At 34.9% G+C, this 19,088-nt stretch overlaps 2 protein-coding genes across 2 annotated transcripts; both read right to left on the reverse strand.

Annotated features, from left to right (window-relative positions):
• Positions 1–248: 248 nt before the first annotated feature.
• Positions 249–7,889, reverse strand: LOC124438798 (valine--tRNA ligase-like). The gene is given in 30 exon segments (XM_046989003.1): positions 249–604; positions 738–773; positions 847–960; positions 1,043–1,130; positions 1,198–1,282; positions 1,356–1,467; positions 1,632–1,832; positions 2,091–2,246; positions 2,320–2,447; positions 2,696–2,843; positions 3,509–3,613; positions 3,857–3,982; positions 4,053–4,123; positions 4,207–4,286; positions 4,369–4,394; positions 4,474–4,564; positions 4,673–4,749; positions 4,850–4,931; positions 5,005–5,108; positions 5,175–5,317; positions 5,428–5,518; positions 5,606–5,803; positions 5,886–6,087; positions 6,154–6,228; positions 6,230–6,316; positions 6,385–6,509; positions 6,587–6,610; positions 6,684–6,760; positions 7,219–7,288; positions 7,398–7,889. Coding segments are annotated over 30 exon segments (3,300 nt in total). The 5' UTR covers positions 7,710–7,889; the 3' UTR covers positions 249–538.
• A 554-nt stretch (positions 7,890–8,443) lies between these two features.
• On the reverse strand, positions 8,444–11,936 carry LOC124438953 (WD repeat-containing protein 5-like). Its single transcript, XM_046989146.1, has 13 exons — positions 11,618–11,936; positions 11,077–11,173; positions 10,934–11,007; positions 10,687–10,776; positions 10,524–10,613; positions 10,078–10,161; positions 9,953–10,008; positions 9,839–9,885; positions 9,678–9,753; positions 9,401–9,434; positions 9,231–9,305; positions 9,071–9,158; positions 8,444–8,984 (listed from the first exon to the last, which is right to left on the reverse strand). The coding sequence occupies exons 1-13, from the start codon at positions 11,798–11,800 to the stop codon at positions 8,884–8,886; spliced, it is 1,095 nt and encodes a 364-aa protein (XP_046845102.1). The 5' UTR covers positions 11,801–11,936; the 3' UTR covers positions 8,444–8,883.
• Between the last annotated feature and the right edge of the window lie 7,152 nt (positions 11,937–19,088).

Consider the following 19,088-nt stretch of genomic DNA (forward strand, 5'->3'; position numbering starts at 1 on the left):
GAACCAACTAAAATTAATGCGCGCTAAGCGTGTATTTGAAACAAGTAAAAAATCTTTCGAATTTGGAAACAAGCACTACCTAACCCTCCTCTACCTTTACTCACAACAAGTCAATGTAATAGGAACAATCGCCTCCTAATGTAGCCTGATTTCACATATCTTTGCACTTTACCTCTCCAACTAGTTTAAAAAAATAATTAATTATAGTCAGGCTTTGTCGAAAATGTTCAATGTGTGACATCAACAGCTAAATTGCCTCAACAAAATTTATTCCAAACGAAGATATTTCAATGGAATCATAATGATTTAACCATAACAACATAATTACATCATCGTGTCATAAATTTAGTAAGAAATTCAAATCACATCTTCAGAGTTTAGTTCATGCACGCCAAATTTCAAACGCAAGACGCATATGGTGATAGAAGTTAAATAAAATGATGATGACGATCAATTGAAATCACACATCTTCTTTCGTCACCAATATGGCTAGCTTTATGGTGCCATATTTTAGAAGTCTTCAATTTACTGTGCATCTTCAAGAAGTTTTTAAATTATTCAACATCTTCCTCACATTTTCTAATTCTGTATTTAATTGAGCAACCTTGACGGATGAAACAAAGCAAATAAACCCAGTTACAAAATGTATGAAAAAATATGGCAGATTTTAACATGTTCCAACTCTGTAGTGTCAATTTCATATTTAAAAAAAAACTTAGAGTACTTCCGATACTAACCTTTTCCGAATTCTGTTTTTGAACATTTTCTGGTACCTAGTTGTAAAATGAATTGAGTATTTTGATTAAACTAAAACAAAATGTACTTCGATAAATTAAAACAAGGAACCTTGGTTTTGTAATCGTCGATTTTTATTGAATTAAGAAGTTTTTCAAGCTGATTGTTAAGACTCTCTTCTTTTTTTTCTAACTTTCCAATTTCTTTTTTAAGATCCACCAAACCCTTAAATAACAAATGATACAATGAATTATAAATTCTGAAAAGACATGAAGTCCACATAGTGATGGGTACATATTAAAAGTACCTTCAACATGACATAAATTTCGCATTTATCTAAATACATGCCAAATGCGCAACCAGTGGGAACGTCACCATTCGCTAAGAAATGAATCCTAACAAACATTCAAAGAAATTTTCCAAAAAAGTTTCCAAGAAGATATGGTGTCATCTTTTACTTACTCGTTCGATGAGCTAAGGGTGGAGATGAAGTTAGTGAGGGGCTGCACAAGTTCACAGTCCGTTGTCTTAGTAAATTTCAAGTACACTAAAACACAAATAATAATGTTGTCTGCCCACGGTTTCTTAAAAACAGGCTAAACATAAGGAGTCAAACTGACCATCTGCCTTCGTCTTGTTGAGCATGTATTCCTGACGTATTGATCGAATAATTCGAACAATTCCCATGGCAGCATCAACTTTTTCTTCCAAAGTCTGATCTCGCCAGGGAAGCTGAAGTTGTAAACATATACATATGAGAAGACCAAACACATCAAATGTATTCTTTATTCAGAACATATGTTAAAAACTTTCACGCAAGCAACAGCAGTAATTGTTCAGTAACAAGTTCATGTTCCAATATTTTTAATTCAAGCGTTTAGAACTTTGTAAAATACCTCATTAGGGTAAGAAGTCACACAAATACTTGGAGGTGAATCCGCTGATCGCCGTGGTAATCTCTGATAAAGTTCCTCGGTAATGAAAGGCATGTAAGGACTGAGAAGGAGTAATCCCTGCTCTAAACATGTATACAAAACATTCCTTGCTGTTTTTATCTCCTCTTGATTGCTGCCCTGCATCACGGGCTTCAGGTATTCCTAAGATATAAGTATATCGTGTAAGATCTACGTAGTGCCTGCATAAAACCAAGGTAAGACCTACGCATGACCTGCGTAAGACCTACGCAAGGCCTATGCAAAACCAAGGTAAGTCCTACGTAAGTTAGAATTGCGGAAGATCTATGTAAAGCATATTTCAAAATATGTAAAGCCCATGTCAGAGAAGCCTGTGTAAAGGAAGCAAAGAATGCTCCTCCGTTCCTCTTTTGTTTCAAAAATTGTTTCAAAAATACGTACGAGATAAATGTCACAAAGCTCATAAAGCCAGAAGTTATAAATAGCAGTTGTGCTGGATGGAAAGTCGTATTGCTTGAAAGCACTATTCGAAGCAGCTTCAGCAGAGGACAATCGACTTAGGATCCATAAATCAAGAAGACTTTCATTGCCACGAAGCTTCAAAAAAAGAAGTAAAATCACAGGTTTCATCAAAATAGTATTTACCGGAGTTTGAAATGAATTAAAATACCTTCAACTCTTTATCGGGAATAAAATCCGGGCCAATTGCATTCAGGGCAAACTTTGTCGCGTTCCAGAGTTTATTTCCGAAATGTCGATATCCTTGTACTCGTAAAACGTCTAAATTGATGTCCCGACCTGCATATTTGATATAGTAACATAAGGAAACCATTACATTTATACATATAGAATACAGCCATACCTTGGGCAGTGTATGCACATTACATTTATACATACAGAATACAACCATACCTTGGGCAATGCGTACGCATTACATTTATACATACAGAATACAACTATACCTTGGGCAGTGTATACACATTACATTCATTTACACAGAATACAACTGCATACGCATTACATTCATTATAAAAACACAACTATACCTTGGGCAGTGTACGCACAAAGAGCAAATCTTAATGCATCAGTTCCACATTCAGGAATTCCGTTGGGATAATCTTGTTTTTGTCCTTCTTTAGCTTTGTTGATTTCTTTCTCGTCAAGATTGCCACTTTCTAATGTTTTATGTAAGTTCTGTAAAGCAAAGCAAAGGACGACTTCGTTTGTATTCTGACAGTTTCTCAAGATCTACTGCAACGTTTCCAACTGTTTAATAAAAAGGATAGTTCTGAGTATGGGCAGTTCAGTTGAGCAATTTGAAATTTGTCTTTTGCCAAAAATAAACTACAATATCCTACGATACCGCACAGTTTCAAACTTTCCGTTCTTTTCACTTAAAATTCAAGGCAATCTTAAACATGTTTCATACATTTTTTAATGGTTTACATTTTCACGATATTTAAGTCTCTCATTTTGTGTTTGAAGCATTATGAACGAAAGCAATCGCAGACTTCGTGGCGAACAAAGATTATCGTTTCTCTCATTTAATGTTGACTATTAATAATTCAAACGTTTTAGTCTATTGTCTAAACTGAACCCAGCATTCATCCCTTATGTTAAGAAAGTTTAAAAGCCGACCGTACTGCGCAAACTCGGTAATTCATGATTCAAGCGTCACAACTATCGTGAAGTAAATTATCATTTCTCCTGCATTACAATTATGTTGAATCTAGAGTAAAAAACGATTCTGCAGCTGCGATTCTTTTATTTTCATTTGACAACAACGAATTTTTATCAGTCATCACAACAGTGCAGATTTATTGGAAACTACGGTAATAAAAAAAACGTGAAAAATTTACCTCCAATGAAATTCCCTGAATAATGTCAACAGGATCGACAACATTTCCAAGTGACTTACTCATTTTACGACCGTGTGCATCGCGTACCATTGCATGTAAAAACACCTGAAACAAATAACAATCAAAGGATTCCAACGACATACACTGAACATTTCGGGATATCAAGGTTAACATGAGGACATCAGTTTACGAGAAGAGATAATGGGCAAACCTGAAACAACTACAGTATGAAAGGGTTCAACGGTATAGGCTGGATATTTTGGTAAACATGGGGACATCACGGTTAGCATAAAGACATATTAGGGTACAAGTAGGTAGAATTGGTAAACGTATAGATATTTAAACAACCTCAGTAAACGGTAGCTTTCCAGTTAGCTTTCGACCCATCATGACCATACGAGCTACCCAGAAAAAGAGGATGTCGTGTCCAGTCTCCAGTAAGGACGTCGGGTAAAATGCTTTCATATCACTGGTCTACAACATAGACAAACGGAATTATTTAATTATGTGTCTATCGTGAATAAAGGAACTCGCAAAGTTTTACATCATCAGGCCAACCGAACACAGAAAACGGAAAGAGAGCTGAAGAAAACCACGTGTCCAATACGTCATCATCTAAAGGAGAAATTCATTAAAATGTTATATGGTAAACACGTACATTGAAAGTGTTTTATTTTAATAAATGAAAGGTCTGTCACCTTGTCGAAGTGATATTTTATCTTCAGAAACGTCAAAGCGTTTTGCAGCTTTTTTCTTGGCAATATCTTCGTTTGCACCACTGCAAGAAACAAGCAACAAATACATACGTAAATATGACAGTGAAAATAATAAATCACCAAACATAACATAAATAGAACTACCTGACCCAATATTTATCACTCAAATCCTACAAGATACATAAATATTCCTTAAAACATTACAGTAAAAAAGTGATTAAATTACTCCAAGAACTCTACATCACTCACAGAGTCCAGTGGAACATGCGCGCCTTCAATAATAACATAATAAGCAGGAATTCTGTGTCCCCACCACAATTGACGAGATATACACCAATCTCTAAAACATTATTTACTGTATAAGAGTCTTTCAGACGAGATATACACCCATCTCTAAACAGTATTTACTGCATCATATCTTTCAAAATATAAAATAATTTTTATTTACCTACAATTTTCCATCCATTTGAACCAAGTTTTTTCGTGCATTGATGGGATTATTTTAAGTTCACCATCACGCACGACCTAACGATATAATCAAAAGAAAACCGCACAGTGAGCTATTAAGACCTTCACATAAGTTTTATCGCGTGAAAACAACAAAGGATTTGATGTACGTACAAACCTTTACAGCATCTGCTGCCATATCTTGACAATTCACGTACCATTGCGGTTTTATCAATGGTTCAACGATATCTTTAGAACGACTGAGGAACAATATTAAACACGTGATGTTATCACGTGATGTTACAAAGTTAAGTAATTGCAAGAGACGCTCACCTACATACGGGAATTACCATTGGATTTTCGTCCGTTCTGATGTACAATCCTTTAGCTTTTAAATCTTCTATGATAACCTTCCTCGCAATGAAACGTTTCACACCCTACACGATAAAATCTTCCAGTCAAATTTTTTTAGCTAATTCATAAAACTGTATCAATTTGCTTACAATGTATCGTTTGCAATCATCATTAAAATCTCCCACATCACACACATTTCCATCATCATCCATCATCGATATAAATTTCAGATTATGACGAAGACCAACTTCGTAGTCATTATGATCATGCGCAGGAGTGATCTTGACAGCACCTTAAAAAAATTGCTATATTTTGTCAGCATCCATGATACAATGGAGTAGATAGAAAAATACTAAAATAATATAGTCCTGCATATGAATATTTGTACCTATATGTACCTACCTGTTCCATATTCAGGATCAACAGCACTATCACAGATAATTTGAAGTTTTCGATTACAAAATGGGTGTTTGGCAAACTTTCCATGAAGATGCTTAAAAATTAAATACTTAAAGTCAATTTTTAAGTCATTATCGCTTACCTTTGTATATTTTGCCATACTTACAAGAGTGGTACTGACCTTATATTTAGGATCATCTGGATGGACTGCAATACCAGTATCACCAAGCATTGTCTCCACTCTGGTGGTTGCTACAACAACCTTATCATCACAATCATCTAAAGGATAAGCAAAAAGAACCAGAACTCCAAACTCAACTTTGTCTTTATATCCTGGTACAGGAAGCAAAGTTCGACCAGAGATTTCTTTCTTGTCAACCTTTGAAGAAGTGGAGCATATTGTTAGGTAAAAATACATGAAAACCAGAAAATTTAATGACTTTAATAAATATTTGACAAACCTCGATATCTGATATAGCAGAGTTTAATGTACAAGACCAGTTCACTAATCGCTTGCTACGGTATATAAGACCTTCCTCATGCAATCTAACAAATGCTTCAACAACAGCTCGAGATAATTTCTCGTTCATTGTAAAGCTTTCTCTGTCCCAGTCAGTTGAAACACCCATACGCTTTAATTGATCATAAATTCTGTGACCTTTTCTAGAGAACACATTGTCCAGGTCATACATGAATCATATACAATTTAAGTAACACAGTTAAACATACTCATTTTTCCACTTCCAAATCTCATTCACAAAATTTTCTCTTCCCAAATCATGTCTGGTAAGATTTTTCTCTTTTCAGTTTCTTCTCAACAACCACTTGAGTTGCAATACCAGCATGATCACAGCCAGGTACCCAGAGTGCAGTCTGTCCTCGTTGTCGGTGCCTAAAAGAAGATGCACTCAATATTACTCAAAACTTAAAATAAAGACCTACAGAAGTTTTCTCTCAAACCATCGTGTTAGACAGTCTTCCACAGCATTAGTTAAAGCATGACCAACATGCAATGATCCTGTAACATTTGGAGGAGGAATTACAATTGTAAAATTTCCATTGGGATTTTCGTTATTCATATCCATCTAAAGAAAACATCAAGTCTGTAGAAAATATGTAAGATGACATAAATGACATTCATTATCGATAAATTGTAACTTACATTGTATTCTGGTTTGAAAAATCCCTACAAAAATTGAATTAATGTAAAATGCGTAATTTTCACCAGCAAAGTAACAAAGATCAACTGAAGAACATACTTGTTTTTCCCACCAAGGATACCAAGCTGCTTCAACATATCGTGGGCAATAGCTATCAGGCATATCGCCTGAAACATCTGATCAATAAATATAAATTTATACTTCAACATGGTAAGAGTTAGGTATTTTAATGACTGATCATTCACAGCAATATTGTATTGTGAAAGACTAAACATAGATGCCAAAGAATGTTGTGGCAAATTACTACATCGCCTTCATAAAGTAAAGTAAAAATAATGACCATTTTAAGCCATCAGGAACGTGACTATACATTGTTAAAAGCCCAGTAACTCCAGTTTAAAAAGTATTTCATTATAACTCGGAATTAATATTCTCTACTTCATATTCTGCTAAATAATTAAACAATGCCATTAGGATTTTGTTTTGGAGGGTCAAAACACTCCCATTGTTTGACATGACTGACATTTTTAAGTAAAATAGATAAAAACTTAAGTATGGGAAATGTTAGGGGGGGGGAATTTCCCCCTTTGCCACACCCTACCAGTGCCTCTGTTCATAAGTTAAAAGAAAGTACCTTTCTTATCTCCTGGAGGAGTATTTTTTTCATAAATATAAGACTTCTTCATCTTATCCTTCTTCTTCTGCTGTAAAATCAATACAGCGATATAAAGAAACATAATTTTCTTCGACGTTAATGTCACAAAGAGCTTGTATTTAACCTTATCGATCTAAAATCATTTTTATTGCTAATACCTCGCCTTGCATCTTCTTTTGGGCTTCTTGGGCTCTTTTCTTTTCTTCATATTTTTTCAGTTTCTCTTCCCTCTTCTTTTCCTTCTTTATCTGACTGGCAGTTTTGACGACCTCACTTTGACCTTCAGTCTTCATGTTGTCATTATTTTGCGTGTTATTTTCCATACGGGAACAAATGATACCTCTTGAAATAATCCTAAAATGCTCTACTTTCCTACCAGCAACAACTTGAAAGACTTTCTGACACTTCTTGAGGGAAAAATCAACAAAATTGCACCAAAAATGACACGATTGCATGAGAATATGTTTCATGGAGTTGACCGCTGTTTGATATCGCGGGCGAATTTTTACCAAGTGCTAAGCAGGCGAATTACCATACGACCACCATGCACTTTTTTAATCACGCCACCAGCTCAAAACACAAATGTAAACCAATGTGAATTCATAGAAGAAGAAATGCCTCTTGAAAGGGCGAGATTGATAGGACCCGTGCACAAAATGTGAGATAACTTTTGATTAAGTTTAGGGAATTTTGCCAACTCAGTAATACCTCGTTTCATGACCCAATACGAAATAAAACCAATTGTTTCTTATACATTATCATACCGCATAGTTGGTAGAGAGTTGGTAGAGACAGTAGTTAGAGATAGTTGGTAGGTAGAGACAGTGGGTAGAGATAGTTGGTGGAGATAGTTGGCGGAGAAAGTTGGTGAAGACAGTAGGTAGGGACAGTAGATACAGAGAGTTGGTAGAATTGGTAGAGATAAGAGGTGGCGACAGTTTGTGGAGACAATTGACAGAGACAGTTTGTAGCAACAGTTAGGAGAGAGAACTGGTAGAGACAGTTAGTAGAGATAGTTTGTAGAGACAGTTGGGAGAGGACTGGTAGAGACAGTTAGTAGAGACAGTTTGTAGAGACAGTTTGTAGAGAGGACTGGTAGAGACAGTTAGTAGAGATAGTTTGTAGAGATAGTAGGAAGAGAGGACTGGAAGTATAATACACAAAAAATTCTTTAATTACAAAACAACTAAAAACAACTTTCAAATGAAAATGAAAATAAACACCATGAAAACTTCCATTTCCACGATGTAATTTATCTATCCGTTTTGATATCAACCAACCTACCGTCACAATGGTTTCTAATGTCTTTTTTACAAATATTTCTGTTTAAAATAGTTCACGAGAATCAACGATTAATTACAATGAGTATTTCACCATATTGCTATGGTAACTCACCAGTCTTAAGTACATAGTAACAAAAACTCTATAAATCTTTTCTTACGTTTTTAGGTAGAATGATTGCAAATGCAATTACTTTATATACAATCGAAGGAACGTGTTCTTTTACGTCATGCATAAAGAATAATTGCGAATGCAATTACTTAAATTATAACTCGAGTGATGACATCGAAGTTTTCAAGAAATATTCGCTTCATTACTATTTGTCATGATGAAGCATCACCTTCATTTTTTTATACTTATTTTTCACGTGTCTGACTTCCAAATTTTGATGGTTTTATCGTCTTCTAAAGCTCCAGATGCAATGATGTTGTCCGTAGGATGACACGCACAACATAGAACGACATCTAAATAAAAATTATAAACTTAAGTAGCTACAAAAAAAAGTACCTACACAAAACATTAACATAACAAAAACGTTGTTTATATGAACCTGTATGACCAGCAAGTGTTTGTACAACTTCTTTCGACTGTAAATTCCAAATGTACACCAAGTTATCTTCGGACCCAGACACAATCCACTATAAAGAAAAAAATTTGAATTTTACCGTTGTTGAAGTCACGCAGAATTTGTAAATTTCATGTATATAAACCTTTCCTCCAGTCACGGAGAAGTTTGCGAATACGCAATATTTGTCATTCTTGTGCCCAGTATAAGTCTTTAAGCACTACATTTTAAAACAAAAGTCAGGCATACAAAGTGAACGTCGAATAATTTTCTTGGGAAATCTCGAAGATAAAGTAGTAAAAATATATTGCTTACCTTTCCTTTGCTGTAATCCCACAGTTTCAGTGTGCTAAATGTGGTGAATGAAAATATCAATTATAGAGATTGCATTTCATCGCGCGGGCAAATCTAGCTATGCAAGCAAACTTAATAGCTATCTTGATGCTTGTATCTTTGCACGTTGTCCTGTCTACAATCGTTCAAACCCCATTTTAAATCTTGTCATTGTGTCAAATTCTTATGCAATGAATATATTTCAAATATTCGCTCTGTGGTATGACATTTTTGGTAAGGAATTATAAACATTTCTTACTTGTCTAACGTGGCAGCCAAAATATATTTTCCATTAGGTGAAAATTTCACAAATGAAACAGGAGGATTATTGTCATCTGGTGTGTTAATGAAGTAATTCATAAAAGGAGAGATTATCAGAAAACGAATGATTTTGGACGAAAGACAGATCAGTCTGGTTACCTATTAATGTCTTTAAACATTGACCAGAAGCTGTATCCCAAATACGACTATAATCATTAACATTTCAATAATGATCCTCAATGAAATCAAATCAATTAACACATTTTAGCTTACCATAAACCGTCATAACTACTTGATACTATTAAAGCTCCATCACGGTTAAAGTGAACCTGAAAACAAGAGATGACAGTTAAATTATGTTGCAATTTCTAATAAATATTACATTTGAACCTACGTACAGCAGTAACAGGGTCTGAATGAGCTGGTAAAGTCTTCAAACATTTGCCAGTTTTAACATCCCAGATACGAACACTTTCATCAAACTAAATAAAAACACCATGTAAGGTAAGAATTCTCAAATCGTTATCCTCAAAAAGTCACAACTGATCAAAGTAAACTACATAAACAAACTTGATATATCAACAAATAAAACACTGCAAAAATAATAACTACATTTGTCATTGTCACAGAACTGTACATATAAACTTTGTCTTGGTTGACAGGTGTCTCACAACTAACTTGTTTCCCTAACTCTCAACTAGGATTTCGTTTTATCTGACATCATTTAACAGTATACCATGCATGCTATCAACTAAGGATGAATGATGTCCTTATCAATTTCCAACAAATAATTAATAATACAACAGCAGAAAACAATACGTTTGTTGAAATTTTGTGGACTCACCGAACCAGAAACAATTAGATTTGACTGTGGATTAAAGTTACAGCAAAATACATAGTTACTGTGTCCTTTCAATGTCTTCAAACATCGAGCCTTAAATATTATATCATCAAGATAAATATGATGTTTTAATAATGTTCATTAATATAAATCAACAAAAACATACAGAGGAAAATTCCCAGATTTTCAATGTTTTATCATCGGATGCTGAAACCAAAAGCTTAGAATCAGATGACCAAGCCACATCTGATATTCCCTGAAAAACAACATTACATAAAATATAACTTTCAAAAATGGCAAGGAGCGATGATAGATAGCAATGATAGGCGATGATATCATATGATAGACAATGACAATCAATGATAGATGATGATAGGCAAGTATATGCAACAAAAAGAAGGCATAAAACAAACCAATTTATGTCCTGATATTGTTTTTTCAAACTTTCCATCATGAGCTCCCCAGATTTTAATCATTTTGTCAGCAGCTACAGAGTGAATCAATGCCAATGAGCCACTGTGATGATCAAAGTCCCAATCAATAAATTGATACTTACATGAAGTAGCCAACCATTCACCACATGGACTGAACTTCACTGATGAGATTGCTTTTGTATGACCAGCCAACGTGTACTTGATTATATAATTAGGTTTCTAAACACAGTAATAAATTAAAATAATTTAATTACTATAATACATTCTTTCAATCATTTTCTAAATCTTGCAATATGACTGGCTCCCTTGATTGGTGACTTCTTGCAACATAACACAAATAGACACATTGTGTATTGATAGATCGTGCATTGAAATACTTGCCCCATTATGAAATTGCAGTTTTGACAACATTTATCTTGTACAATGATTTTCAAACAATTTGACTATTTGCTCTCAATTTCTTCCTTCCATCAATGAACGCAAAGAAATTCAGAGCAAACAATCTGATCTCTAAGTAAAAATGAGTAAATCAAAGTTTTTGTATTAAAATGTCTTCAAGCACTAACAAAGACAATAAAGCTAACTGTTTTCACATTAACACGTGTTTCAATAAAAATTTTTTACATTACATTGTTTGTTGTATTGACAAAAATTTGGCAGTACCTTTGAATCTGTGGTAGTTTTATTCGTCGTTTCAGTTGTATTACCACCATTACGGTTGCTCTGACTTACTGGTGTAGTGCTCGTAGGAACTGAATTTTGTACAGTTGTCGTCGAACTTGGCATAGGGTTCTTTTCATCGTTAACACTTTTAGGTGGGCTTTCTGAGCTATCGTTTGTGGCCATTTCACTGCTTAATATAGTGATCTTTTATATTTGAAGAAAAAAGAAGATTAAATTTTGCAGATATGTATTTCAAAACTACATTCTGAAAGTAATAGAGAGCTGTATACAAACAAATTTTATAGTATTTGTATTACACAGTCTCCCGGTGCAATATGGGATAACACCTCTGAACTTACGTTCATTGATAATGCTGGCGCAGTCTAGTGTACCCAGTGAACTGTGATATAAACAGTTCACTGAGTCTACCAAAGAAATCCATTACTGGGTAAAAGAATAGATGAAAGTCTAGAATTCGCTCCTCCATGCATCTTTATAGATCTAGCAAATACTCCAGTAGATTGTTACTAAAAGCTTCTAATCTAACACCACAAGCCCCAAGCAGCGAAAATTCAGTCGGGGTATGGAGGGATCAGGAGTGACTAACCTTGTGCTGTTTTGTATTCTTGAACGGCATTTTAACCCATCCAACCCCCAAGATAAAAAGTGCAAGTTTTATCCCTTGAAATAAAAATTGTGAATAAGAATATAAGAATCCACTGAATCTTACCAGGCAGGGATTAGAAAGTTACATAACGATGTATGATAGTTACATGACAATTTGTGTTTATTTTGAATACATAGGAACAAGAAGGAACATTGCAAATCTCCCGCTGAAGTTGCATCTTGTAATCTTATTGGATGATTTGCACCAATGGCAGGCTGAATTAACCAAGTGTCAATCATTCCTTTCTTGTTGCATTTCTGGAGAAGACCCCAACTTCTTCATTTATTACAGTTCTTCAAGAAGACATAACGTACGAAAAATTTTGACGAAAATTTCGAAGCTAAATCACAGAAAGAAGAAGAATTGGTGAAATTATCTTAAAGTGGCTTAAAGGTAACAACTACCTTGTGGTAAATAGGATTTTTTTGCTATATTTTGTGGTATTTTTAAGGTAAAAAGCGCCCAAACGTTCGACATGTTTGTGTCTTTCGCCAGAACTTTCAGAACGATGAATCTTATTTTGCCGTAATATTTACCATTCCAATTTTTTTTAGTAAACTTGTTTGCAGTGTTGCTTTGTTTTGTCCTTCCTTGAATGCTTTGGAAAGTTTGGAAGTAGGATGTACTTGATATATTTCGTTTTTTAGCAACAAGTTGTGACCACTTCCATACGGTTTGCGCGACAAGCTAACTCGAGCGGTTGTCCCATTTCAACGCAAAAAAACCCAACAAACTCGACGGGAAACGAAGAGTGTCGACTGACTATAATTAAAGGTAGGATGTGAATGAATTTTTTTCCATTTATTTGAAGTTAAAAGCGAGTTTTTCTACTGAAAATACGAAAGTTTCTTGTGCGATATATATCATGTTGTTGAGGAAGAACAAATTTTGGCGCCAATTTCTCAGAGCGAACAATTATATAGAGACTGGGCACAAGTTTCGCCTAATTTAAAATTCAAATGAAGACAATTCGACAAAAATGACCGGAGATTCGAAATCTTGATGAAAGAAAGTATGTTTGCGCTTTCATATTTTTGTTCAGTGATCTCAAACCGAGTTAAAACAATAAATTTATATGGTGTATAGAAGTTTTCGCTACCATAAGATAAAATGGCCGATCAACTTTTCGTTATTTGAAGTTATGGAGGCCAACAGTACAGTATTGAACTTGCAGTTTTGTGATTATCTTCGTTATTTTTGATGAATATTTAATTGATTTAATTTCATAGGAAGAAAGGGACAATCAAGATTATTGACCGATTTACTTGTGCACATATTTTTTCTAACACAAAAATTTTCGACGTTTTTCAGTTCAAACTCCTCCCATACAAGCTAACACTTAGTAAGCCTTTCTTTCAGAATAAGGTACAATGAATGAATTCTTTATTACATAAAAATATTAACTGAAAGGAAATTTTGTTTTATCTATTTATATATATGTTTTTGAGAGCTATATAGGCTTGACAAATATATAAAATGTCTAGCCTAAACAAACTGCATGGAGTCGGCTACAAAACGCCTTAGACAAATTTTTTTTTCGATGTTTTTCAGTTTAATTTCCTTACCTGAGCTAAAACTTTATAAGTCTTCTTCTCAGAATAAGATATTATAATTAAATGGTTAATTAATAATATGTTAAATTAATTATTTGGGAAAAGCTGAATTAAATGAAAGGAAAAGACAAAAGATGACAGCAAATGTCGTAAATGCAAGACAAAAAATGATGACAGAAAATTTAAAGAAAATTCCACGCACATGAAAACACAAGGACGAATTTGCAACTGGTAAATGAATTAAATGAAAGGAAAAGACAAAAGATGACAGCAAATGTCGTGAGTGCAAGACAAAAAATGCTGGGGTAATGTCCTCATTGGTTCAGTTGCTCTCTAGCAACTTTTTCCTCCTCTTTTTGCGTACGGTTGCATCATGACATCGCGCAGGCGCAGCATCTGCTTTATTCGGTTGCATCATCACATCGCGCAGGCGCAGCATCTGCCTTTTTTCGGTTGCATCATCACATCGCGCAGGCGCAGCATCTGCTTTTATTCGGTTGCATCATCACATCGCGCAGGCGCAGCATCTGCTTTATTCGGTTGCATCATCACATCGCGCAGGCGCAGCATCTGCTTTTATTCGGTTGCAGCATCACATCGCGCAGGCGCAGCATCTGCCTTTTTTCGGTTGCAGCATCACATCGCGCAGGCGCAGCATCTGCCTTTTTTCGGTTGCATCATCACATCGCGCAGGCGCAGCATCTTCCTTCTTTCGGTTGCATTGTGCAAACGCAGAGTCTTTCCTTATTCTGTTGCTTTTTTGGTATTTGTGAGAAAGAACTCAGGTAGAAGAAAAATTATTTAAACATGAAAATGGACATTGGAAGTAAGATCTACCTTTCACAGAAGACTCGCTAAAGAGAAGAATGATGCAAAATGGGGTAAAATAGTTACATAACACTTTCATCCTAAAAGTGAGACGTCAAGAATGATTTTATGACGCTATTTAATTCAGCCTGTAAAATGTAAATAGCTTGTATGTTTAGCTAATATAATGTTTCTCTTCTCCCAAGTTTTCTTTTAGTTGTAAGCCCAATGAAAGTTTTATATAATGAATGAATGACAACTACTTTGCTCCATTCATTAATATAATATATTACTAAACGCATAGGCATAACAATTATATTAATGTTTAGCCTAATTAACTTGGTACAAGCTTGGAGTACATACTATATGAAATGACCGCTTTCGCTTGATAAAAAATAATTGTTTAGCGCAATAAACCTGGTATAAGCATGCATAAAGTACATTCATTGAGACGAAAGTAACCAACATGAACTGTAAAACGTCTGTCAAAAAAACACTTTGGTTAACTATTCAATAACTTCTGTTGTATTGTGCACAAGTAAATCACTGTCAATAGCAGAAGATGAACAATTGATATCGACATCGATGAAAAGTACAGAAATGACATGTATAGTTGTCATCAAATGGTGTTTGTGTCGCATCACATACGAACTTTGTCATCGTTAAATCGGAGTAAAAGAGAATTGGAGTAAACTACCATCTATAAAAACAATGCTCGTAAACGTCATGTATCAGCTGGAATATGGGCTTGGTGTAATCCTGTGTAAATATCATACTCGTTTGAACACTTTCTAAATCAATATTTGTGTCAAACTGCATGCTGGGAAGATATAACTCGCCGTACATTCATCAACACGTGCTAATTGGAATTAATCAACTGTGGTTTAAAATATAAGAACAGAGAACGAATATTCAACATTTTCATGAACGTTGGCGAGTTTATATATTGTCCCACACAGAAATTTACACTTTATCGACCGTGGCATCTGCATCATTGCTGTACGTTACTCAACTGGCTGTTATCAGCCTTGATCCTACAGGTATGTGCTGAAGTTTTAGGAACGTTGTTCATAAAATAATGTAGCTGCTTAAAAAACATACAACTTTCAGAGACCTTTTATAAATAAAATGCTAAAATTCTCTTATACTTGTTTTAATGTTTTCACATACATTTTCATTGGTATAAAAAATGATTTCGCAAAAAAACTTCACCAACGCACGTTTTCATTTTCTAAAACAAAATTTTTTATGTGTAAAGGAATGAAGCATCAGATCAATGAAATAGATCATGGAAATCACATATCTTGCCGTGGATTATATCATGGATCGTATCATAAATGTCATGGAGTACATAATGGATATCATGGATCACATCACAGATATCATGCATGGATCACAATATAACATGGAGTACATTATGGATATCATGGATCACATTGTCGACATCATGCCCTATTTTATGGATATAATGGACATCGTGGATTATATCGTCAATGTCGTAGATTACGTCATGGATGACGAAAGAAAATCTACAATGATGACGACGATAAAGGTGCCATAGTTTACATTTTGTTAATATCCTGGTGATCAATATTAGCGTGAATATAATTGAAAAAATGACTAAACTTATTGACTGTCTTGATGCTGTTAGTGTTTATGCATTTTTCTTACTGATTTCAAATAATGATTGCAGAACATCGCCGATGATTTCAGAGCAAACAGTTGTCTGAAAATGACGGCACATATTGTACTGCACGAGAGCTTTTACCTAGCTATCGTGCAACATAAAGATGTCATCATTTACGGGCTTCTAACAATGTCTAATAGTTTGAGTGTTAATAAAATGAACTGTTTTTATAAGTAAATTTTTTGATCACCAGGATACACGAATCTAAGTTCAAGGAAATAAGCATGGGTTTCTTTGAATTTTGATCGTGCGCATGAATATTTCAAATCCAACGCGTAAACTAAAAAGCATAACTAAACATTAAAAGTCTGAATGCCTGAATAAAAGCGCGATACGATCACAAAAAAAAAACGGTCAAAAATATGGCAGATTCCAAAACATGGCAGAATCCAAAACATGGCAGAATCCAAAACATGGCAGAATCCAAAACATGGCAGAATCCAAAACATGGCAGAGTCCAAAAACATGGCGGAAAACAACAAAGCAAACTTCGGCATCTTGGCAATGCAAGCAGCTGCATGACGTAAATTAAATTTAAATAAAATTATAAATGCCTGAAATATTCTTGCTTGATGATGCTCTTCGATTTCCACGATTCGTTTTTAAGTTAAAATTTTCAACCATGCTAAAAAAAAGCTTTGTGTCAAAGAAAGCGAAAAAAAAGGAACAACTTTAAGTGTTTAAAAATGTTTGTCGTTAAAAAAGGAACGACCTGTATCATCAAGATGAATATGTCTGTCGTGAAAAAAAATCGTCTGATGAAAAACAAAACAGAATAGGTGCATGATACTCTGGCATTGCTTTTGAATATCAAAATCAATGTTATGACAGTGGCATGCTCGTCTCGAAATCAAGTCTAACATCTTCATCGATTTGCAGAAGAAAGATGATTTGATAGGGAGACGAACTAATCGGCGATACATTTAGAGTAGATGTAGGTAGAAATAATTGTAAACGGTGCCAAACTGGTGCCTAGGTGATCGAGTGTTGGACACAAGAAGGATTGGTTGGCACGCCGTTTGGTAATGTATAAGGGCCCAGGGAAGCGGTTCCCCATCCATTAGGTTCCAATTCGGCACGGGTACTAATATTGCTTTGCAGGTGTCTCATCGTCGCAGGTTCGTCTCATCGTGGAAAGGTTTGCTTTGATTTATTTTATTTTATAGATATTAGTTAAATCATGCCACTGATCGACAGGGTTACAGCTAAGGCTGCGCATACGCAAAAAAACGCTGAAGTCAAAAGCGACTTAAAAATGGCAGTACGTAGCGGATTCGGTTCATTTTTACAATGATGTATGTTGCTTTGATCACCTCTTTCAACAACTTTGTACAGATAGAGGCAGTCTACATATTATTGTAAACATAACTAAGGACTTATGAATGTAAACATGAGTTTTGTAAAGATAACTAGTAAAAAAATAAACATGGTGATCATAAGCATACATCCCACGTTTTCTTGAGGGTTTTCCTCCGGTGTATCGCCGGTTTCCCTCAATGAGTATTCGTTTGAATACTCTCAAAAACAAAAAAGGGTGGCCATGTTTGGGACCTGCAGGAAACAAAAAGGGTTTGTATGGTTATTGGGTTAAATTCCCAATCCACTCGTAAACAGCCAGCTGAAAGAAGAATAAAGCACTTTTTTAAACTATGGATCACGTTAATTCATCTTGGAAAGTCAAGGTAAAAATATTTTTACCACAACTGTATTCATGTAGTTATTTAGAAAAAATAAATAATTTGTTGTTGTTGTGTACTAATGTTTGTTTTTAAATTTTTAAGGCATTCATTTTGCAGGAAATGACGTTCCACTTGTTGCATCACGTGGTTAAAATACATGGTTCCTTCTTTTGGCAAATACATATATATTAACAAAGGATTGATAATGCCAAAAAATATTTGCCAATGAAAGCTTCACACATTGCATGAATCACAACGTCACATACACAAAAGAGAACATTACGCATGCCGTGTGGACTCCGGCGTTTAAGAATAGACCCACCGTATCCTCTGCGTGTCGTAAGAGGCGACTAAAAGAGGTTGGCGTGAGAAAAAGCAACAACAAGATGTTATGTGGCAAAATAAACATGAACAGTTACGCATTGAAAATGAACATGAAAGTACTAAAGACCAGTTGTAAATTAGCCGTGAAAATTAGAAAAAATTATATTTCCAGAGCACTTCTGAAAGTGGAAAAGAAGTCATACCAGTGGCCGCCATATTTATCACACATCATGGTAGGGTGAACTCTTTCACTCTAAGCGGTAACATAGAGCATAGAGTCTTGAACAATGCTTTTGAATTTAAAATATTTTTCAAATAATCCAGTTTCTATAGTTTGCATGAAAACTTTACACTAAACCCCAACCAAACATTGCCGGGCTTAGATCTGACTTCATTCGTACGAATGTTCAGTGAAAGATGCACATAAACAAAACAAAACTTGTATTATAATACCTCAAAATGATGGTCTAACCAATCATCAAAAAGATTTTGAATCACTGCCTCTCCCCAATCCCATTAGCAACTATTCTTCAGGGAAGGCGGGGTGAGTTTCCATAGTTCAATGACGTCTAGAATTACGAACAATTGACAAAGATGTAAATTTCGATGAAACAAGCGTAATAGAAAGTAAACACTATAGCTGCCTATAGCATATAATCACAAGAGACTTACAGTACAATATAGTGTCTAGCCACAGCTGCACGGTGCCTACAAACAGAAAGAGAGCTTTCAATGCATGCTGATGTATTAACTT

Source organism: Xenia sp. Carnegie-2017, unplaced genomic scaffold (assembly GCF_021976095.1).
Source record: "Xenia sp. Carnegie-2017 unplaced genomic scaffold, XeniaSp_v1 HiC_scaffold_19, whole genome shotgun sequence".
Taxonomy (NCBI): domain Eukaryota; kingdom Metazoa; phylum Cnidaria; class Anthozoa; order Malacalcyonacea; family Xeniidae; genus Xenia; species Xenia sp. Carnegie-2017.